This window comes from Pieris brassicae, chromosome 8 (assembly GCF_905147105.1).
Source record: "Pieris brassicae chromosome 8, ilPieBrab1.1, whole genome shotgun sequence".
NCBI lineage: Eukaryota > Metazoa > Arthropoda > Insecta > Lepidoptera > Pieridae > Pieris > Pieris brassicae.
Window position 1 is genome coordinate 11,267,618 of NC_059672.1, and position 24,766 is coordinate 11,292,383.

A 24,766-nucleotide genomic window follows, 5' to 3' on the forward strand; every position below is an offset into this window, starting at 1 on the left:
TGTCGCACACCTTTTGTTGAGATCGCGTACAAAAGTGTTCTAAATACAAACGATCCATAAAATTGCAGCTACTTCTTTATTAAAATGCACAATGCACTAATAAGTGCATTTTAGCCACGCCTCTATAGAGACAATTTATTGGTTAGGTGTGACTATACAATGGTGGATCAAAATACCGGCGAAACATATGTATTTGTATCGAGAGGTCAAAAATATGTTTTATTTAGTTTATAATATTTAAGGAAATAATTACGATCCATTAAAATGATCAGTGATTGTAGATTGTTCACTAATAGTAGGCAAGTAATGTTAAACTAAGTCCTCTCTGTTTTGCTAAAATTGTTCAATAATTCAATAGATTTTTTCCAAGCGCACAATAATTAACACAGACCATCAATAAAACAGAGGTAGATCTATATGTACTCTAAGCCCCATAACAAGTCTATAGGACTATACAGCAGTGTGCCACAGCGGGTGGTGTAGTTCGGCGCTGGGGAAAGTTGCGACCATATAGTATATAATATATATCTTGTTTTCTGATATTTGGCTAAGTATAAAAATTGGAACAGGAGGCATTTTATACTATATATTTTGCGTTTCTTATAAAGTTACATCCTATTCCTTTAGGAAACATACATATAGTTCATAAAATGCTATATACGACATATATAGAAGTAATGATTTTAAACGTGTTTTCAACTTATTTAATTTGATGTGAAAAATAATGTCATGACCCCTCATGCTAAGTTTTTCGAGATACCAATAATCAATTAAAATCTGTAATTAAATATTTGAACTCAATATATAACCTGAGTTAGTATAAAAGTTAATTAGGTGTAGTTCAGAAGCAAAACTTAGCACAAACTGTGACTCCAAAAATATGTAATAAAATCATATATACGATTCTGGCGTACGGGAGTCACATATTTACCACATGCTTTGTTTCTGGATAGAAGTCCTTGATTTAATATAGCGCCACCTTTTAGCAGAGTTGTAAAACATTTTAATTATACAATAAAGATTTTGATTTATACTACATTATAATAACATTTATTTAAATATTTTGTGATTCCTTACATAATTTTTTTTCTTGACTCACACACTGTGAACAAGCGAGGACAGTAATAGTATAGATAGTTGTCTATGGTAAAGTCAATTGTGTTTAAAATTGACTTCTGATGTTTGACACTCGTCATACTGACTTCAGAGTCTAGCACACTGAAAAAATAAAAAAAATTGAGTGAAGAATGTCATGTTTTATTTATTGTGATTTGTGTAAAATTTAATATCTACATCCAATCTGTGTGGAATTGTTTGTTAGTAGAAACCAGTATTTTCGTCAAATACTAGGCAGTAAAATAAAAGGTCAATGTTTATTATATAAGTCGGCTGTGAAAGTTAATTTGACATCCGAGCAGTGCAATATTTGATTACTTTTACTTTTCGTAATTTATGGGATATTCATAAGGACTTCGATCACATCTGGATATAGAATCAATTTATATTACAATTTTTTATTTCATTGTAAGCTTTTGTTTAGTTCGTAATAGTAAACACCACGTTAATTTAACATTTGCTATGTTAAACTTGCTGAGGTCAATGTCGAATACTGTAAAACACTACGGTCTATTTGTTGAAATGTTTTAAATGTGTTTGACACATTTCGTCAATATCACCGTTCTTGTCCAAATTATATGTTAAATGAATTTCAATACTAAAAACGACACAATATGGTCTTTTACAGGTCAAAGTAAAATGTGGATTAACTAATAGTGTCATAAGAACAAAGTGAAAAGTTTTTATTATTTATAAAAATGAGTAATGCTGCAGGTCCGCAAGTCATGAATAATCTACCTCCAGGTGTAAATCCAGAAAATAACATTCTGCCTGGGGGACCAGTAATTAATCCTACAGTTAACCGTAACAGAAATAATAACCAAAACCCACTTTTTAATGTAAGAGAGAGATTGTTTCATGCACTCTTCTTTAAATTTGCGATTGCATATGCCCGAACATTCCCAAGACCAGTCCGGCGATTCTTTGAGTTTCTAGTTTTATTAAAAGCGCTAGTTGCATTTTTTGTTCTTGCCTATATACATATTGTCTTCTCGAGAACACCAACAACTTGTTTAAATCATATAAAAGATTCCTGGCCCAGACAAGGCATTCTGAGAGTAGAGATACTGAGAAACCCATCTCAAGATTATACCATTGAACAAAGCTATGCTAAGGAGCGCAAAATTAAAAAAGACAAGGATGAATTAAATTCTATGATGAGCATGTTGACTACTGAAGGGTAAGATTTGTTGTGAATATATTTTGATTATTAAAATATTAAGTTTTATGCAATCTTTAACAATTTTATTAGAGTACTATATTACAGACATAATATCCAACTAAAATAAAAATAAAAAACTAGTAAAAATGTTTTTTCTTAAAAACTATCTATGGATCTGATCCTAATTTTTCTAATGTCTTCATTTGAATTTTTCATTTAATTATTTTGAATCTCTATGATTTGACTCTCAGGATTATTCCTAAAGCTTCCCTCTACATTCTGTTGAGTACAAAAATTGGATTATTTTTTCATATTCATGCTTTATGATTTGTTTGGGCTTTACCAAACATTCTGTAGCTGTGATGAGAGCTGTAGAAAAAGTTGACTTATGTGTTGTATGTCCTTGGCTGTCCATAGGCTTTATGATGATGGTAGGCCACGAATCTTCACTGCTGAGAAATATAAATAATACTAAGACTTTCATTGCATTAAGTGTAAATTACCATACTTATTACAAAAATGAAATTTCAGATTCATCAACATTGAATCATCAACAAGTGATGACACTGATGATGAGTATATTCGTGATGGTACAGATTATGGTAACATCACACGACTACATGAGGAACATGATGATATGGGGCTCATACAAATGCTGGAAACTGGATATACACCATCTCGTAATGATAATATTGACTCAAATACAACCATAATACCAGGATCGGAAGTCGAACCAACATCATCTATTTGGGAAGGAATTATGGGCCTAGTAGAAGATATGGATAGAGATTCAAAATTAGTTGATGTAAGTTTTTAAACCGTTTCAAATTGTTTTATTCCTTGTCGAATGTTTTGAAAAATAAATGTATATATTATTTTGAATTTTTATCAAAACAATGAATTGCAAAGTAATGATGACATTGCTTTTAATGATAAGATAAAAGAGCAAAGTTTACTAAAAGGTGATCCATAACTTAAGGCAAATAACCATAGTAAACTTCAATAAGAAAATATATTACTTATAATTTATATAGGTGTGTAAAATTTAGTTTTAAATTAAATTATCTATACAAGTGTAGGTCAGAATGGGTTTGATTTCCGAGAAAACAATAGATATGTTTAAGAACCATAGATGATCTCTCTCTAATATAAAAATATGACTTAAAGTTTTATAGAATTGTATGCAGCATAGGGTTGTTCAAGTATTGCGTAAGCAGATATACGGAAATTAATTACCCCCCCAAACCCTCTTGTCAGCAAAAGTAAGCAAAGCTCTGAAAAATAATACATAAACACATTAATTTTTTATGTGTGTGTGTGTGGGTAATATGTGTAAAAAAGTTAATAATTATTATTAACGTAATCATTAAATACGACAATTATTACAAATATGTGGCATAATCTGTGGCATTTTATTAAAAAGTTCATAACCACACTATATTTTCAGGAATCAGTGGATGAAGCAGTTTCAAATGATTCATCTACAGGTAATTATAGTAACAATTAATTTTAATTTTAATATAATGGGACTTTCATTGCTGCTGTTGCCTGTCTATTACGATCAAGTTCTTGTCTATTAATCATTGAAGTTTTTAGTACTTATGAATGTCCTGAGTCCTCGCAATGGCCATTATTTATCTATTCATTGTAAAATATCTTATATAGCAATAGTATCTCTTGCTTTTGAAACATTTTATCTCCTTTTCTATAGAATAGCAAGTAAGGAGCAAGCCTTTGAACAGTTTTGTATATAATAGGAAATAATAGGTCGTAAAAAGCCAAAATAAAGATATGTATTATTATAAACTTGTAATTATTTTAATCATATGTCTTTTGTTAACATAGCTTTAACACATTTAAAGAAAACACTTTTTCACCGGATTGAAGTGTTTTCTTTTTTTTTAATCATATAATTTGGTAAAGTGTTTAACAGAAAAGCCTATTAACGCTTAATAATCAGCTTAAATAATTAACATTGAGTTTTTGCACTAATCTATTTTTTTTGTAAGATAAGACATTGTAAGTAGATTACAGTCTTATGCCTTAATTTGCGTAGAATTCATCAAAACTTCATTTTATGCGATTAGAATCGGATTAGGATTCATTCTTTTTTATGATTGAGGAAAACAATTATTTTTATTGCAAATTTTACATTGAAATTTCAATATTTTGTCATACGTTTATGTTTTTGTTACTAAAATATCTACGTAATTTGCACAAGTTGATCGCGTTTATATTTATTTTAACTTAAAGTTAGCTGGCTCTCAAAATTCTGAAAAAATAATACAATTTTTAAATATGTAATTTTTGGGTGTTACAACACTGTCTGTGTAAGTGTTAACAGTTAAATGGTCTAATTACGAACGTCTACTATGATTTCCGGACTTCCTTCAATAGCTGTAGTGGTAGTCAATAATTGTTGCACCTCTGAAAATAATGGCGATACGAGTGAATTAATTCTGTATAGTTTATTTATCAATAAGGAAACATGACAGACACACCACAAAGACAAGACATGTAAAAAATATATATGTACAAGTTATAATTTTAGAATTGTTCTTAATTGTTTCACAGATACGTTTTTTTATGTATGAGTAAAAAAACACTATAAATATACTAAAAAACTACCTATTTTTGTGAATTATAAAAATATGCCACTAGTGTGCACGTAAATGTAAACAGTAATTTATAGACGTAAACAAAAGACATTACTCACGAATAATAAAAAAAATATTATTTTAGAAAAACAATTCGTGCCATCCATAGTCAAGTCGCTAAAGTTCCGTCAGACAAGTGAGTGAACGAAACGTTTAACGATTTTTCTAAACGTTCCTAGGCACCAAGACTAACCATTTACAATAAAGCAAAACACGGAATATCCAAACTCTCAGTTCTTCACGATCACACCGAAATGTCAATAACAAATGAAATAATCATGGCGGTGTCTTGTTAATCAACACGCTGGCTTTCGGTCAGACAGATAGTTAAACGTTTTCGACGCTGCTTTATTTAAATCAAAATGCTAAACGAAAAGCGACTTGATTGAATATCGACATTTAATTAACTGTCTAGAGATTCAATTAACTCTGATTTAACTACTTTACTGTGACAAATATACCACGATTTACTGACAATATTCGTAGTAATGACACGTAAAAATTTTGTACTGTTAAGATTATTCTTAAAAAAATATTATTCGTAATTTTTTTTTATTATTCCTAATGTCTTTTGTTTACGTCTAAAAATTACTGTTTATATTTACGTACCCATTACTGTCACTACTTTACTGCGACATATTAACCGCGTATCGTGGTTCTCGGAACGTCGTTATAAAAAATATAATTTGTTATACAGATGACTACATTCTGGAATATTCCCTGGAATACGGGTTTCTGCGACTCTCGCCAAGCGCAAGACTGCAACTCAATATCCCCGTGAAAATAGTCACGTTAGACCCGCAGCGTGATGAATGCTTCGGAGATTCGTTTTCGCGTTTTATCCTGGACGAATTCCTCGGCTATGACGATCTACTTATGGCCTCCATTAAGAGTCTCGCAGAACAGGAGGACAATAAAGGATATCTCAGGTATATTTTTTTATTTGTACAATATTTATAAAGGCTTATTTATTATAAATATAAAATAATATAACAAAACACTTGAACAATACTTAAAGTCAAAACAGATGACATTCATTAAGAAATATATGAAACAGATAACATAAGTAGATTAATAGACAAAATAATATATAATGTGTGCGTGTACTAGTATACACACGTAAGCAGTGAAACTTCTTTATGACCTTATTTTTCGAAAAAAGATCTACTTTATGCAACTTTACAGAAATTGGTTAAATAAAGTTAAATTAGATAAAGTTTAACAAAAGGCTTTTATTATCATAGACGTGAATACAAATAATACAATTATTTAATACTACTTACCTTATTACTACTACTACTACTACTACTAAGATTATTACAGAATTTCATTAATTGTAATAAAATTATTACTATCATTGTTATCGTTATTATACATTTTTGTTATTAATGGCTTCAAATCTTTTCGAATCAACCGTAGTAGGAACTAGAATTTTTAATGTTATTTATAAAATAAAAATAATAAATACGGACAGGATGCTCATCTGATGTTAAGTTATACCCACCGCCCATGGACACTCAATGCCAGAGGGCTCGCAAGTGCGTTGCCGGCCTTTTAAGAATAGGTACGCTCATTTAGTGACGCTAAATCATCTATCTAATCTATTTAAAAGAAATTAATAGCCTTGAAAGGAGAGTGTAACACAAATAAGATGGCAGGTTTCATCATTATTCGTCAATAGGATCTCTAGTCCTACAGAAGTCACGTTTCTGTGGCAATCATATTAAGTACTTTTTTTTCACAAAGTTTAATTTTTCTGTAGTAGTTAGGTTCATTGTCTAATTCGTCTCAAGTCACAATTTCGTCTAGAGTGCTGTCAAATATGTCACAATTACGTATTACGTTATCACGTAAATCCGACTTTACAGACAATCAATTTTTTTACTTAATATAAACTCATTATAGGAATGTGATCACCGGTGAGCATTATCGCTTCGTGTCGATGCTGACTGCGCGTAGTTCATACATAGCTGCCTTCTTCATCATGCTTGTATTCGTAAGTATTTTCAATTCAAAGAAAAATATGGTCAATGAAATGAACACTAATAGAACATATTTCAAATACCTGTCACATAACATCTCAAGAACTACTGAAAAAATTCTGTTGAAGTTACAATCTTCTCGATAGAACGAGTCCCCGAAAAAAATTTGTACATACACTTATCAAATTAAGCGTACTTTTTAAGCCTAAATCGCCATCATACAAACAGTTCACACCTGCTTTGAATTCAAAAAAATAATATATCGTCTCGAATGCGATAGTTTTATAGAAAACAGATGGCATTGATCCAAATTATTTTGCATGACCTATTTTTGATTATTATTAAATCATGGGTCTTTAAACAAATAGACCGAAATTCGGCGCCTTGATTTCATAGATTATTCCCTTAATTAAATTTGCACCTAAATTGTATACAGCGCTATCTAGTGCTCAATTTCTTAAACACTAGACAGAAATTCTAAATAGATGGACGGATGTTTTTTTTAAATTGACCAATAAACAGACCTCAAATTGATGTTTTAAAGATGGCATTATAACATAATGGTGAAATCTATTTAACGCCATCTAACGTGTATTTATTTAAACAAGGTAAAATCTACACTTTGAACTTCTTGAATGACGCAAAGAATTTACGAACCCTTATGTTTTATATATTTATAATAATTTTTCTGTTTTGCCGATAGATGGTAAAAAACAAAAATGTTGGGTTCTTAAATAGTATTGTTACAAATCCGTATAAGTTATTTTGAGTTATACTTCGTAAAATACTTTCTTGTTAAAGATCGTTGAAAACATCATTTGAGTTGATCTATACTTATGAAAACATGGAATTTATGTACATTTTTAATTTTGTCATTTTTTTAGTTTCAAGATTTTTATGTCCGTCGTTATTGCTTATAGAATAGGTTAATAGGAATATTATATATATGGAAATAGGTTTATGAAATTTTCTAAAAGCGTGAACCTAATATGAACTGAATTTTACATTGTTTAATAAAAACATAAGTTCATAATCTTAAAGAAAGCCTTAAAGGTTTTTACGATGACGTGTGAATGTCGTGAAGTGGCATACTCCGTAAGAGTTATGATCGGGGGCATTATAGATCAATTAATAGGTAACGCAAGGCGGGTCCCTCGCCACTAAAATCAGCTCTCCCCAAGTTACAGTTATTGCACTTTTACAGCCCTTTCAGAGTTTATTACGGTTCCAAATTCCGGCTTTATACTCTACACTCGGCTGTGTTAAACAAAACTGTATAGAGTGCGCGCTCGTAAAAATTGCGTACAATCGAAGTTTTAGTTGAGACTATACGCACTTTGTATGTAATCTCAGAGGTTATCTATTATATTTGTGCACTCATTTTGTTATGTCAATGGGTTTAGACTGCAATTATTTATTAGATACCTAAACTTGTAGTAGTTCTGATAGTTAAAAGCAAAAATAAAACAAAAACAGTTCAGTATATTAAAATTAATAAAATAATAAATCAATGGCGCCAACCTTTTTAGGTATGGGCCTCAGATTTCTGTATCTGTTTCATTATCGTTTGTTCATCTAATAGGCAAGTAGGTGAACAGCCTTCTGTGCCTGACGCACACAATTGACTTTTTGGATCTAAGGCAAACCGGTTTGCCCACACATACACACATATTTTTCACTTTAATAAAACTCGAAGACGGACTAATTCGAGTCTTTTTATTTATTCCTTAAACCGCAAAAAGAATTTTAGAAGAGAAGGTTTTTATGGAAAGAAACTCTGGAAAAATATTTATAAAAATTGAAAAAAAAAAACCGGGAAAGCGAAAAATATCTAACTCTATCTAAAATATTGGCAAGTAGAATTAGGGCGAAACGAAGTTCGCGGGGGCAGTTAGTTTCTTATAATAAAACATTTAAATTTGATTTTTAGTATAGAAGATATAGATTTTAGTAATTAATTCTTTTAAAATTGCATACTAGTTACGTGAGTAACATATTATATATAATACTAGAAATCAACCAACGAGCAGTGTTGGCCTAGTGGCTTCAGCGTGCGACGCTCATCCCTGAGGTCCTAGATTCGATCCCCGCCTGTGCACCAATGGATTTTCTTTCTATATGCGCATTTAACATTAGCTCGAACGGTGAAGGAAAACATCGTGAGGAAACCGACTTGCCTTAGACCCAAAAAGTCGACGGCGTGCGTCAGGCAGGCTGATCATCTACTTGCCTATTTAATTTACAAATGATCATGAAACAGATACAGAAATCTGAGGCCCAGACCTAAAAAGTTTAAAGCGCCGTTTGTTTTTTATTTTAGTAGAAACCAATATTTCCACGCGTGTCGAATGCACTCTTACAAAATCAATTAAAATAATGGTGTTAAATCTTCATGTACCTACTTAGATGTCTTATCGTAAAAGTTTAGTAACTTTACATTTGCTTAAAATTTATATAAGATACTAATTTAACCAAAAACTGGAATCAATGTTTATACATTTCTCAATGTATTAAATAGTTATGGGTTGAGTAATTCAATCACAACGTTCTACTCGTTTCTGGACCTCCATCTTCCTTCTGATCGACGTAACTTGCGATTCCGCCAACATTCTTTGTGATGTTTTTTATTCCGTAATAATCTCCATGTCTATCGTTGTCGTCGGAAAAGGTTTACATATCTCAAAATTAGATTTATTTTTAACGAAAAATTGGTTTTGAAAATTGAATTCGTCCTTATGAAATTCCTTTGTAGCTGAAAATACAAAACCATTTACTGTACTGTTCTCTGACCGTTATTTACAAACAAAATTTCAAATAATTGGTAGGAAAAACAACAATTGTTAGCTACCAGATCTGACCTATTCAATGATTTGTGTTTCACATACATATACGCCCACTGGCGTAGATCTGTAAGCGCATTATTAATTTGGGAGTATTGTATGTTTTAGTCCATTTTCTTCTTTGCCGGGCTCATAATTCGGCAGACCATCTCCGCTTTCTCTATCTCTATATATATATTTTGTCCAGTCCTTATTATGCCTTATCCAGCTTGCATTTTATTTTCTTGTAATTTTGTAATGTCATTTCATTTGTCTCTATTTTTCGTTGGCGAAACATTTCCTTTTTAGCGTTACTGGCAAAGTTGAAGACCATTATATTAAAACTAGTGTTTTATACAAGATACTAGCTGCATAAAATTTGCAATGCACAGTTTTAATAGATGTATATTCGCACTGATTCTATTGCGTCAAAATAGCGTTCAGAATATTCCAGCTACGATGCAGTCCACTAATCCCATATACAGCTGTCACGATGCACGGAAATTGTATTAATCAATTGTCAAACGTTGTCAGTCTCCTGTTTCGCATGCACCTGTCGAAGGCTTTGTTATCCGATAGAAGGTTCTTAGATTTGCTCGTTTGAAATAAGATTACATTTTTATGATGTTGAATATTGAAGAATTTTATGTGTTCTTTGCGAAATTTTACATTTAGTAAATGACGTCTTAAAGAAAGAAATATTTATTAACACGCACACACAATGAAAAACGTACGTAGGAAGGTAAAAAATGATAATATAATATACTTAGTGTGTAAGCGAATTAAAGAAACATATTTATTATACATAACAGCCATCAATGCCTCTGAAAGAACGTGATAAACTCAAAAACTTTTTATCTGGGAAATACGATCTCCAACTGTTTTAAAAATATAGCATACTTCTTCAGGCCGGCCGATCGCAAATGGGTGTCCATGCTCTGCGGTGACTGTCCTTTTTGGACATCCCGTAGGCAGGTTTTCCCTCCTGTGCGATAAAGGAACAGGTTAAAAGTTTTTACTAATTGTAGTGTCATTCCTGGCTTAAAACAATGTGAGGAAGCAGGTCTTAGACGCAAGAATGGACGTACAGTTCCAAATACTTCTCTTGGCCGGTGAGAGCGTCGCTGTCATGGATATTAGTATTGCCAGTAAATAAAAATTTATCATTATAAGGGGAATAATTTAAAGTCATGCAGGCTAACTAGAAAATACAGTTCTAGGCTTAAATAAATGTGACACAAACTTAGGAACAACTGATATGGTATGTTTTGTTACCTGTACTATTAATGTTATATCTTTTAAGATACCTAGCAATCAGAACCGTACGATAATACAAACTTTGCCATTGTAATGAATGATGCAAATAATAAAAAATAAAAAAATTAATTGGATTTTCATTCGATGTTGGTAGATAGTAAAATTATAGTAAAATATATATACGCAACAAGAAATTACAGAAAATAAACAATGTCAGTCTGACATTTCAAAATGGCGACGGTAGTACCAACTTCAGTCGCCGGCCAAGAAACGTATGTGCCACTGTTATCAAATATGAACAGTAAATAAAGGGTTGGAGTGTCACTAACGATGTATAAAGCATAAATCATAATAACAGTTGGATAAATGTAAAATTTTATTAGTATTGGCTATTAATTTGATTGCATTGAAATTTTCATTTTGTGCGCTTATAGTGTAGCGGTTGTAGTCTCGGGGCCATGTTACCTAATAATGGAATTAGTATAATCTCGTTTTGAACTAGATTATATGTAACGATGTCCGCGTAATGCATTCTAATTATCGTTATGATATTTTCGTTTAATGAAACGAGAAATCTAATGAGATTAAACCGCGTAGCATGATAGAAAATAAATTATTGTTAATAAATTCATGATTTGTTTATGTAGACGATATCGTTCTAATCTATTGATTTATAATATCGTTTATTTTGAGTGTGATTTGGTGGTACTTTCGTAAGTGTATGATTATTTACAAATTTCGAAACTAAATCATATGATAATGGGTTTTCAAAAAACTTAGGGATCAGTTAAAAATCAAAATATTGTCAGATAATCAAAGACTCGGAAAGTCCGTTAAATGTTTCGACCAGGGTTCGAACCTACAATCATAGGAATGAGAATTGCACGCTCATGTCCCTAGGCCTAAAGTGCTCTTAAATGGATAGCTTATTAATAAGAATTCGGCACAAGGCACACATTTCAAGAACAAACGGTCCTTAAATTGATTGATGTGGGGAACGGATACATTAAAATACACTACCACTGCCTATTGGAATAGGGTGTATAATAAACGAGAAAGTTAAGATGATTAGGTGTTTGGAAACTCACGTAAAACTGCTGGAAGGACTTTTGTGATTATATTGTTGTATTAATTTATTTCGTAATACTTCTACACTCTTAACAGAGCGGTCGTGATCGCTATGTAGTAGTGGTATTAAAAGGGGCAGATGTAATGCGCTTCACGACGTTTCGCCATCGTTGCCTATTAGAGGTTATCCTGCTGTACACATTGAGTGAATCATCTAGTAGACCTTCCGCGCGGTCTCTGGCCTTCCACATTCCTCTGGACGACTTTCTATGGACTGAACACGCCGTGAAACGTGTTCGAAGAATGTAAGGATGCGAGATTGTACTGTTGAAAACAGACCCTGCTTAATACTGAGTTCTTGAAGTATCGAGATGTTTGTACGAGACTCGGTCCACAAACCCCAAGCATTCTCCTCCAGCATCACATTTCCAGGGCGTCTATTTTCTGCCTTTCCACATCTCGCAAGATCCACGTACAGCCGCGTACAGAAATATGGGGAGTATAAGTTTCGTAATATAGCTAAAATAAATTATATATATCAAGAAATAATTATACTAAAGATGAATTACATATTAGATACAAAAAGGTTCAAAAATTTACGAAAGGAAATTTAAAAAAAAAAATTATAAAGAAGACAGAATAAGGAATGACGCTAGGTCTTTTCCACAGAATAACAAAATGAATTAAATAAAACATAAGTTAACACATAATAGATAATAATTTAAAAAACGAAACTAAAACCTTACATATACAATAAGAAGAGAGCAGTGTTTGCCCGGTGGTTTTAACGTGTGACTCTCATCCCTGGGGTCGTAAGTTCGATCCCCGTGCACCAATAGAATTTCTAAGTGCCAATTTAATTCTCGTTCGTACGGTGACGGAAAACATCCTAAGGAAACCGGCATGCCTTAGACCCACACCGTCGACGGAGTGTGTCAGGCACTAGGTTAATCACCTGCTTTTTTAATTTTGCATTAGCTCCAACGCTAATGTTAAATGTACACATAGAAAGAACATCCATTGGTGCACAGCCGGGGATCGAACCTACGACCTCAGGGATGAGAGTCGCACGCTGATGCCACTAGGCCAACACTAGTCCAAAAGCTTACTTAAATGTATGAAAATTAATATTTTTCACTAATGATGTGCGAATTCTAAACATCCCCCAGGTAGGGACATCGTGATCAATCTTGTTGCCACATCATTTGCCCCCCCCCCCGCGATTGAATTTCATTAATGAAACGCTTAGTGCAGATTGAATCGATTTAAGTGATACACTACTCCCTTGTGCACTTATACAGTCCGAGCGAAACTAATAGTTTTAACTCCCCAAGTTAAATCTTATTGATGGTCATTAGGAATTGTAAAATACCTTGGTTGTAAGGGAAAGTTTCCGAAACATTTACATACGGAATACTGACCCTTAGAGCCTGGTATTTTCAGGCTAAGTTTTTGAATCAGTTGTCATCGTTTTGGTGATAACACACACCATAATGAGTGTTGAATTTGAACCTCAATATAAATAAAAATGAATCGCAAAATTTGTTGCTAATAAAATAGCTTGACGACGGTTGGAATAATTCGAGTATTTTTTTATTTATTCCTTGAACTTCGGAAGGTTTTCATGGAGATAAAAATTTCACGGAAATCCTAAAAAACTTTTTTCTTTTTTTAATAATTCTGAACGCAACAGTTTAGGTGTATAAGTTTGAAAGTATTCGAGTTACGTTTGCCCGTGCAAAGCCGGTTGTTCACGTTTACGTTTTACTGTACGTGTGTATGTCACTGAACTTCTCTTAAACGGCTGGACTGGTATGCGTTTGGGTGGCGCCCTGGTTTGTTTAGATTCACAAAACATCCCCGCAGATAGTGTTGTAGTCGGTACTTTCATATTTTGTTTAATATCCTAAGCGCTTGAAATATCGTTCAGGACAACGTCTGTCGGGTCCCCTTGTATCATTATATATTATTTGAGTACATACAGATTTTTGTGTCTGATAAAAGTCTGATATATGCATGTCCGAACACGTGATCTCTAGGATAACATTTGCATAAACTACTACAATTTATTTAATTTATCTACAATTATCGATAAATATTTTGTGATAATGTCTTGATTGTATTTGTAATGCTAGAAACATGTCTTGTTTCAGACTGTCTCCATATCGATGCTACTCCGCTACGCCCATCATCAGATATTTGTCTTCATTGGTAAGTTTTAATTCTATGGTAATGTTTTTACCTGCTTGATGATGAACATTTTTAACTCACAGTTAATATAGAAGGCTATATTGTAGTTGTATATTCGTTTGAAAGTTTGCTTTATTTTTTATTTTTTACAAAACGTTAATTAAGTTAGGATCTTCATTCATTCTTTAAGTCATAATAACTTAATTGTGTTTTCAACAAACAATTTAATTTTGTTTTGTCTGTTTCTTATAGAGGACGGAACGGAGATTTTTTTAAATTCGGATAAGTCAGATGTTTTTTATACCCGAGTTGTCGGAATGAGTTCTCTGAAAAAAATTCTCGAGCTGTGAGCCGGCTCAGGGGCAATCTCTTTGTAATAACAATAATTGCGAACAGCGCTCGCGGCAAGTCCCACCCACCGCCTCCTGAAAAACAAAAAAAAATAACGGTCGGATTTACCTAGCTCGCTCTTTGATCCGTCGACAATTAGCCAGTTGGAGATAATTTGTTTCTTTCTCTCACTGCCACTTGGCTTACGGCTTCATTCGATGATTGTTTTCTATTTCAATCCGATGGAAAAATGAAAAATCACAATTGTTTTGACATTCTAAGTAAGGATTTACTTGGGCTGATAAAATCTACCACTGTTGTTGGTTTGTTTATTGGAGATTTTAAAGAAAAAGGCGTTAGTGCTGGAAATGAAGCTATTGAATCTATATGAATTTAAAAACAACATTTCTTTACTCAATAACAAGTTACATTGTTTTAGCAGATATTGGAGCCTCTAAACTAAGTATAGGGCGACCTGTACTTTAGGATATTCCGCGCTTCCAACAGTTCAATAAAATTGTTACTATACAATCGTTACCAAAACATATGATAAAGAATAATAGAAAGCTAAGACTTATTAGTAAAATAAAGATACAGGTTTACATGATTGAGACGTTTGTAAACACCAGAAGCCAATGACTGAGGTAATGTTAGGGAAGGGATGGATGGGATAGGAGGTGCTAATGTAAAAGAATTTAAATAAAATAAATAAATAAAAATAAAAATGGTTAAATTATTATTGGACTAATAATTCAGTTACTTCATAGTTTAGTGCACAAAGACACTTGGTAATTATTCTTCTTATTTCGTTTAATAACTTAAAAATAAATCAATGGCGCTACAACCATTATAGGTCTGGGCCTCAGATTTCTGTATCTGTTTCATGATCATTTGTCAATCGAATAGGCAAGTAGGTGATCAGCCTTCTGTGCCTGACACACGTCGTCGACTTTTTGAGTCTAAGGCAAGCCGGTGTCCTCACGATGTTTTCCTTCACCGTTCGAGCTAATGTTAAATGCGCACATAGAAAATAGTCAATTGGTGCACAGCCGGGGTCGAACGTACGACCTCAGCGACGAGAATCTCACGCTGAAGCCACTACGCCAACACTGCTCCACTGTTTAATAACTTAGGGTAAATATTAAGGATCTCATTAAGTTTATCGTGTAGCTGGCTTGGTAGATAAGAAAATTGGCGGAATGAGAATTTAGTTTTACATTGAGATACCTAGGTAACACTGAAAGGAATCCGCGAAAGGAAACACCTACTGAGCTGATTTTCTTTTGGTTTCGGGTTCGTAGCACCTCTAGCTTTCATCACCTGTGACGATGTCAAATACAGCATTTCAGTCACCGCCGTTGAACTTATCTAATATTTGGCGACACCAGTCCATGGGAAGGTGTCTCTGGTCGTTGGTTATACCAATGCCTAGGCTTGCGCGTATCTGTTGATAGGTCACTCTCTTATCTTCCTCTATCATGCGTCGCACAGTACTGATGTTATCTTCAGTAGTCGCTGTTAAAAACATCCCTCACGCGGATCATCGTTGAGATTGTTACGCCCACGCTTTAACTCGTTTAACCAATTGTAAAACTAGCAAGAGATGGGTCTTCATTAAGAAATGCTAATCGCAGCCTATCATAGCTTTGTTGTTGAGTAGCCCCACAACGAAAGTCATAATAAATGATTGACCGACATTTTTCTCGCTTTAGGTTCATTTTCACGTGTAACAGGAGTTTTAGATTAGCCGCCAATTCACAAAAACAAATGACAAATGGTTACCAAAGAGTTCTAAAATTGAAATTCAAAAAGTTTTCATTAGCAATGTTTCTAACTGGCCAGCTCTAAACATGTTCAGTGTTACCCACGTATAATGCACTAGGTCCTATGCCTTTCCAGAAGTGCTGTTTTATATTTACTTCGCTTACATATCAAAACGCTTTTAGTTATGTATAATACTGATCCAGTAGCGTTTAAACCTTTGGGTCTTGGCCACGAAATAATTCAGTCAGGATATATAGTTATCATTTCTAGATATTTTATTGTATTTATTACCACTTCGTTGCATTGCAATATGAAAATTCAACATAATTAAATTAAAGGCAACTGGTGGTTTTATCGCTTTCGAGCGATCTCTTCCAGGCACCCACTGTGAGAAAGAAAGGCTTGTTTGAAATTATTTATTCACATGCCATATTCGGCGACCCTGTACTCAAATCATTAGTTCGTCTCGTTGCCGCATTTACCAACACATGAAAATACATTATTTCATTTGAAACATAAATTACGTTTTATGATGGCTTTAGGGCATGCCGTCTCGTTTCGCTTTTTGGGCGTTGTTTCCGCGCGATCTTTTCTTTTACCGTCCAAGCTAAGCGCATATAGAAAGTTCATTACGACATCAGGGAAGAAAGAGACTTGCACAATAAAGCAACTAGGCCATCACTATGTAGAGAATTGACCAATTCGCCTAAGGTCTGAGTCTATGAGGTATCACATCGTCTGCCATATAAAAAAAAATTAAAAAATTTCGCATATAAAAATCAGATTATAAATTATAATATAGACTCCACAGAATTTAATTCTTTGCGATAATAATAAAATTTTTCACTCGCTTAGCCTGCAGGTATATTTTTCAATAACAAGAGACCCCAGGATGTGTCGCCATAGTGACAGGATCCCATTGAACAGATTTCCCCTTATCCGATATTGTGAGTTTGAATAGTTTATGCTACAAGCTCGGAGCTACTTAGATAGAGATCTTTGAGGGCTTTTAAGTATTTTGCTCGAAAATTCATTGATACAACTCTTGTGAATCAATTTTTGTATATACTTTTGGTCGTCATTTGAGATTGGAAAAATATAAGATTGAAAGGAAAATTTTTGCTTCTTTCACAATGAGTAAAATTAAAGCGAAGTTCAGATTGTTAATTTAATTGTCGTGAAATATTACAAGCTTTAAAAAACCAGAAGAAGGATTTAAATTCCGCGTGCATTTTTTTGTGTATGTTCATACTGATGTCCATCGATCAATTGAACTATATATAAAAAAACCTTTATAGGATATAATTTAACTAAATAACTCTTATATACAAAAGTTAATAAACATACATAAGAAATGTTATTATTTACTTTTAGGTGCATATTGTAGTCGTAAATATATTTGCAATCAATTTTCATATACCTTGTAATCCAAATAGTTTTTATATACAGATTAACTGAGGGAGAATGCATAATGACTATGATCGTTAAAGGCGCAATATTAGCAGTTAAAATATAGTCTTCTAAAATCACAAAAGTTCAATATAAATTATTAATTAATAGTATACAAAATAATAATAAACGTCAAAAAAGTAACTAGCAGCATTTATTTAGCATTTATTTTTATCATTGAACGAGCGTCTAATCAATAATTCTTTTCATTAGTCACACAATGCCTGTTGTAACATCGCTACCTGCACTTTTGTAAAAACTATTGTATATATTGTTAACAAGTAATATTTTTATTTTATACGTATTTTCAAATAATGTCATAAGACAATGTACCTAACTAACCTACTCTACGCGAATGTAATTCTTTGAATTGAATGAAATTTTCGATGGATGGTCCATATTCCTCGACAAGATAGCGGTTTGTGTACCTCTTTCTGGTTTTTCTTATATGTTAATTACGTCAACAGTAATTATTTACTTTTTACACATATTACACATACATTGTCTCTGCTTGAAAACGAAATGCATTTTCGAGGTTTCCTACATAAAATTAAAACGTTTATCTATTATTATTTTTGCTACCAATGGCGATAAATTACAGCAAATCTGCTTACGTAATACCTCAACGGCCCCTTTCTATAAAACATATGTTTACATTCAGCCGTTCTAAGCGTATAATAAAGAAATAGATCACGTATATACTCATGAAAAGTGATTTAAATCACTGTTATATCAGTAGTGCTAATTTATATTTCACGAAATTCTATACACTATTATGGAAAGGATTGAACTAAAACCGTTCTTTTTATGTATTAGAGGGCAAACGGATGGCTCACCTGATGTTAAGTGATCCCGCTCACCATGGACACTCAAAAGGCTCGCAAGTGCGTTGCCGGTCTTTTAAGAATTGATACGCTATTTTGTTGAAGGGACCGTAAGTCGAAATGGTTCGGAATTACTTCAGTGGGCAGTTGGTTCTAAATAGCGGTGGTGCAGACAAGAACTGCCTTATAAAACGCTAAGTTGTGGTACAGTGGACGTCGAGATGATACGGATGGTATTTGGTTATGTTAAGGTTAAGGTTGATAGACTCAGTTTCCGCACTGAGACTCATAATTGGTCTGTTGTGCGTAAAGTCCTGGTGAATTGAGCCAGCCTAGCTCCTTCCAGAAGCACAGAAGTCTCCTAGGCACTACACAGGCTTCACGGAGCGAGCTCACTGCTCCGAAGATTTCAGCACATTTAGTTATGTTACAAAAATAACAATTTTACAATGATTAATCAATAATTTCAAAATAAAGTGTTTAAAACTAGGTATTACGGGAGTATTATTTTATTTGTTAGGAATGCATTTGTAAATCAATGATCGCATACAGTTGACTGCTTTTAATGAGTATCTGAGAATAAGCACGCCCAGTCAATCGTTAAACAAGAAAGGCGATGACACGGAAACTAGTTGCAGAAATAAGTTTTACTATATTTTCGCAATTTAGACATAACATTTATTACTAACGAAACACAAAATAATAAAAAGAAAAAATAAAATTTGACATTTTAAAGAAACTTATTACACGTGTGTGTTGTGGTTGTAATTGGCCCTGGCTGAGCATTATGCTGAGGAGCAGACTGTTCCACAGCGCTGGTTATTCTGCCGGAGACCACAACAGCCAGTATATTAAAATTATATTTATACACCAGCTGGTTAACTTTGTTCCGTCTAACAGTCAAATTATGTATTAGTTACTTAATTAATGTTTTTATGAATGTCATATAATGATTTCCAAAAAAAAAATTTCATCCCCTTTTTTAATGAAATAAGAGTCTGAACGCACCTATATATATTTAACAACCAATGTCAATTCTTTTTCATTACTGATATTATTCTAAAATACTTGTGGATGCATGTGGAATATATCTTGGCTATTCGAGCTTAATTAAAAAAAATACATTATTTAATTTGTGGGTAGTGTTTACCGTATCGACGGAATGAATGCTAAATATGTGACAGTTATAAAATCACTGAACATTTTGTATTGTATTTATATTTACCGTAAATTTTCAATGTTTATAGTTATTCTGCTTTACAAATACAACAAACGGAAAACCAAGAAAATCAAGTCCGGCTACTGAATTATAAGTGTTCTAACATACGCGACTTTGTTTTATATATAAATAATAATAACCTGTTACAAAATAATGACATTTGATCTTGTTTTGTCAGTTGAGTTTCTGTGTCAAAATATGTATTTATGTGTGTGTGTGTGAGTATACTGCTATTTGTTTTAGTGCTGAAAGATTCACTATAGTATAATTTATGCAGTGTTGGCCTAGTGACTTCATCGTGTGACTCTCATCCCTGAGGTCGTAGGTTCAATCCCCGGCTGTGCACCAATGGACTGTCTATGTGCGCATTTAACATTCGAACGGTGAATAAACACATCGTGAAAAAATCGGCTTGCCTTAACCCAAAAAGTCGACGGCGTGTTTCAGGCACAGAAGTCTGATCACCTACTTCCCTATTAGATTGACCAATGATCATGAAACATACAGAATAATTTAATTTATACTAACCTTTTTATAGAAATGATTATTTCAGATTATATCCATATGTAGTGTTAGTTAGAGTTGGCTTCTGGACGTTTCGAGAGCTTTACAGCAGCTGTGGTCGGTGAAGTGACAATTTAGATTATATACGTCTGCGAGCAACTGCTCCAGTCCATCACATGCTTTTTTATGTTTGTAATATTCTTATCCGTACAAAAGCTTATCAAGTACTCCCGTTTAAAAGCATTATTAACAAAGGTTACATAAAAAAAACGGGCACATTAAACGCCTATTCATATTGATATCACATCGTTTTTGTCGTATTATAAATACTATCATTTCGACTAGGTAGCTTTTAGGAAGGTATGGACACAGCTACTAACCACAAACAGTGTAAAAGATACATCTCTATGCCTCTTAGGGTACGGATATAAATTTTTTTAACTAGAATTTATTTATTTTTCAGAATAATATAGTAAAATGATATCTGACATTAGAAACCCCCTATGTATTGATGTAACCATAGCAGTCGTGTTAAGGATCGCGACAAATGCATATGAAAGTATTTTAATTTACTTTTTTTGTTGGTTAACGTTATCTAATAACTTGGATTGGGTAGAAAATACAATATAATGATCCCTCACCATAGATGTTGTTTGCTTCCGAACTACAGAGCTTTCGTGATGCGTGATAGGTAGGTTTAAAAATGGAATTAAAAATATCCTGTCTAAATATTTATTTAATGTTTATATCGTAACGCATCATGCAGAAGTCCTCGCTCCGTGATGCCTGTGAAGTGCCCAGAAGACATCTGTGCTTCTGGAAGGAGCTAGGCTGCCTAAATTATCGAGGAATTTACGCACAACGGACCAATTATGAGTCTAAGTGCGGAAACTGAGTCCTAAAACCTTATTGTTACGCATCGTCGCTTATAATTTAAAATAAATGTTTAGAAATATAAAGGATTACAGACAAGTGACCTTAAGTTCACCTGTTAAAATTCTCGTACGTTAGCCGATTAGCTATTGTGTTGCGATCGCATTGAATCGGCAAAGGAAACGGACCACCACCCCTGTAATCTGTACTTGTCCGGCAATTTTCTAACATAAGCTTTGCGTAGTATTGAGAAATGTCCCTTTGTATAAATACACAAAAGGTGTTTGAATATAAGTAGAACATTTTTAAATACAGTTAAAAAATTTAAGGACAATCAAACGGATTACTTGAACAACATGACATAAAAAAATCGTGAAAGAAGATTTTATATATGCGAGTAAATGAATATGACGCGTGTTAAAAAATATTTTAATTATATACAATAATTGAACTATTTAGTAGTGTTGTAACACTTCAGGTAAAGCAAAGAAAAAATATGCATAACGTCAAATGATTCTCTCTCTAAATATGTTCCTGTAAATGAACTAATCAATATTTATTACAAATGACATTATTAATTTTTAAATAGGAGGCAACCGCACGAGGCACCTGATGTTAAGGTGAGGTGTGATGATACCACCGCCCACGGATCGTTTTCGTTCAACGTTCGAGCGAATGTTAAATGCGCACATAGAAAGAGAGTCCATCGGTGCACAGCCGGGGATCGATTCTTATAAACCTAAGTAAAAAACCTACAATAATATAAACCTAAATAAAAAAACATTCAATATATTGAAAACGCTGGCATGTAGCGGCTGTATGGAATAATATTAATTAGGTTTCTGATTTCACCGCGATGCCGGTTTAATTGGGTGTGCATTAACAAAAGAACCGTATAGTGTGAAATTCTACAAACAGTCTGCGTATACCGTGTTGTCGTTTTAATTTCGCTATTAATTATTTTGCCAATACGGTTGACATATTGGTCTTATTGAGTCTTTTGATAGGGTATTTTTAATGGTATTATTTTCAGCCTTTGACAATGGAAATTGAAATGATATTCATTAACAAGAATGAGTGATCACCTATTCGGATGCCTTATATTATTACTCCATACAATGTTAAAAACCCGAACCAGGGGTCATTCACCTCCTCAATATATGATCTTATGAATGATCGTACAGCATAATTAGTGATAGATGAAATGTTAATGTTTATTGTTGGTTTTATGTTGTTATTTTGTATTATTGGTTCGTATGTAAAAAAAGTTAGGTAAAAAAATATCATATTTATTTATTTCGTGTGTTTAGCGCTAAAATATACCAAAAAGGATTTCTAATATTAGGGTACCACCATCGCCTTTGCAGGCTTATTAAGTACTTAAACTATTGAAAAAGAAATGCAAGTTAGAAAAAGAGCTTATACTCCTTCGTTATAGTAACGACTAAAATCAACAGTCGATTATATCAATATAGCTATATCAATTTAGCTGATTTATTTTAAATATTTAAATAAGAAACCCCCATGGCATGCCTTAGACCCAAAAAGTCGACGGCGTGTGTCAGCCACAGAGGGCAAGACCACCTACTTGCCTATTAGAAGTGATCACGGAACATATACAGAAATCTGAAGCCCAGACGTAAATGGATGTAGCGCTATTGGTATTATAATTAATTTCCCAAGTCGTCAAGCAAGTTGTTGGTGAGGAAGATGTGGTGAAGCTTTCCATGTTGGTGAAAATTTTCTGGAAATCAAACCAAATCTGACGCTTTACAGAAAACTACGTAGTTTTATTATAATATGTTAACCGCAAAAGCTTGTATTTAAGACGCAGTTTTAGGCAGATTTACATAATGCTTGGACTAAGTATTATATGTAGTATTGATTTGCCAATATGATAAATCTAATAAAATAATTATTAACGCGTTGTGGAACAATTTTCGTAAGTCATTAAGTATACAAATCTGCGGTTTGCGGCCGACTTTTGGTTAATTAACCACTCCGTGTTGACAAAGTGCTCTTGAAACGTGAAGATTAATATATTAGTAGCTGTGTGGGCATTGTTTCAGTAAATTGTCCAATTTCGTATGAGCTAGCATTGCAATGTCTTTGGTTTAAGCGAGTGCGTACACATTTTACTTAGCAGTAACTAGCTGCTACTTAGCAGGAGTCGTGGACGTACGCCACTCATACGGAAAACCCCTTAAAACCTTGAGTTTTCTGAATAATATAATATCCACATTTTTAATTATATTGCCTGTATTTAGGCTTTTGTCCCTTACATTAGGGAAATTATTCTCAGGAATAAATAGTGCTAGATCTAGTCGCAAAAGGGCTGCTTTATAATTTGATAAAATTACCAATGTTTGATAAAATAATTGGCTGGAATTGCCACTTTAGTCCAATAATTACGTCATCCAAAGTAACCCGTTGCGATTGCAATAACCGCAGTTCAAAATACAGAAATATTTTACAAAAGGTAACATAATTTCCTCGAGGAAATTGTGAGAAAATAGACTACGTTACCTAGTTCTAGGTATTCTAACAAAGTATGTAATTATGAAGGTATTAACTTAAGAGCCGAGATATGTACAGGCAAACGTTAAAGGAGGAAAAGCAATTTACGAGCAAGACTTGTCGAGGTAGAAGAAGCCGTGCGATAGCAAATTAACCTCCATCGGAAATATAGCGCAGACTGCGCGTATTGAAATACGGTGCGAATATTGTAGAACTATTATAGATACTATATGTGTTTTGTAGTATGAAAAAAAGGACACGCACCAGAAGCCTGCAAAGAAGAGAGACAAATAAAAGTATTTGGAGGAAGCCTTCACTACGTCGGAGGTCGTGTACTTATATTAAATATAGTAACACAAACATTATAGTACTCGAATACAAGTTTTTTTAGTTAAGGCAGTAGTCTGCTTTACAGGCTTCAAAAAATAGATTTTTCGTTTTTGTCTTAAATCTATTCCAAAACGAAGCATTTTTGAAGAAGAGGAAGGATTGTTGTATGGCCCGGGGATAGCCGAATCTAATTAGTGTTAGTATCCAAAAACTTATATTTTTGGACAGAAAACTTTACAGCCTGTTTTCTCGAGTTTTCATTTTCACAAGTTTTGGAAAACGGTGCCGGCGATAGTAAAAACTATATATGTCCGATCGAAAAAAACCAAAGTGATCTAGCTTCAGTATTGAATTATCTTCAATTTGAACTAAAAAAAGTTGGACAAAAGTACTATTTAAATTACTTGTTTTGCAACTTAAAGTGATTTTTTTCGTCTTGGAATTTCGTCATTTCTTCGGTATTTTTTAGATCATATAGAAAAGGAACTTATAAAAACAAAAACAAAAAATGGTTCCACTATTTCAGATGGATCGCACGACCGATCATCACCATCACCATCCATCACCATCCATCACCGGCACCGATTTACGAGTGCCCACTCCAGGCCCCCCGGAAAAATCGTTACAACTTTGGCAAATTTCAATAATTTGTAATAATAAATTTTTAAAGCTTGAATATAATATACTATCGTCTCAAAATTTCGT

At 33.3% G+C, this 24,766-nt stretch overlaps 1 protein-coding gene across 2 annotated transcripts in view; it reads left to right on the plus strand.

Annotated features, from left to right (window-relative positions):
• The first annotated feature begins 1,204 nt into the window (after nt 1-1,204).
• LOC123713073 (membralin) overlaps nt 1,205-24,766 on the plus strand; it is a 92,631-nt gene continuing 69,069 nt past the window's right edge. Inside the window, exons 1-7 of one of the 2 annotated variants that reach the window (XM_045666565.1) lie at nt 1,205-1,365; nt 1,745-2,296; nt 2,810-3,083; nt 3,726-3,765; nt 5,633-5,864; nt 6,841-6,931; nt 14,215-14,272. In XM_045666565.1, the coding sequence (XP_045522521.1) occupies nt 1,815-2,296; nt 2,810-3,083; nt 3,726-3,765; nt 5,633-5,864; nt 6,841-6,931; nt 14,215-14,272 (1,177 nt within the window). In that variant the 5' untranslated portion in view covers nt 1,205-1,365; nt 1,745-1,814. The remainder of the gene's footprint in view (nt 1,366-1,744; nt 2,297-2,809; nt 3,084-3,725; nt 3,766-5,632; nt 5,865-6,840; nt 6,932-14,214; nt 14,273-24,766) is intronic. The other variant, XM_045666566.1, reaches the window with a different exon arrangement.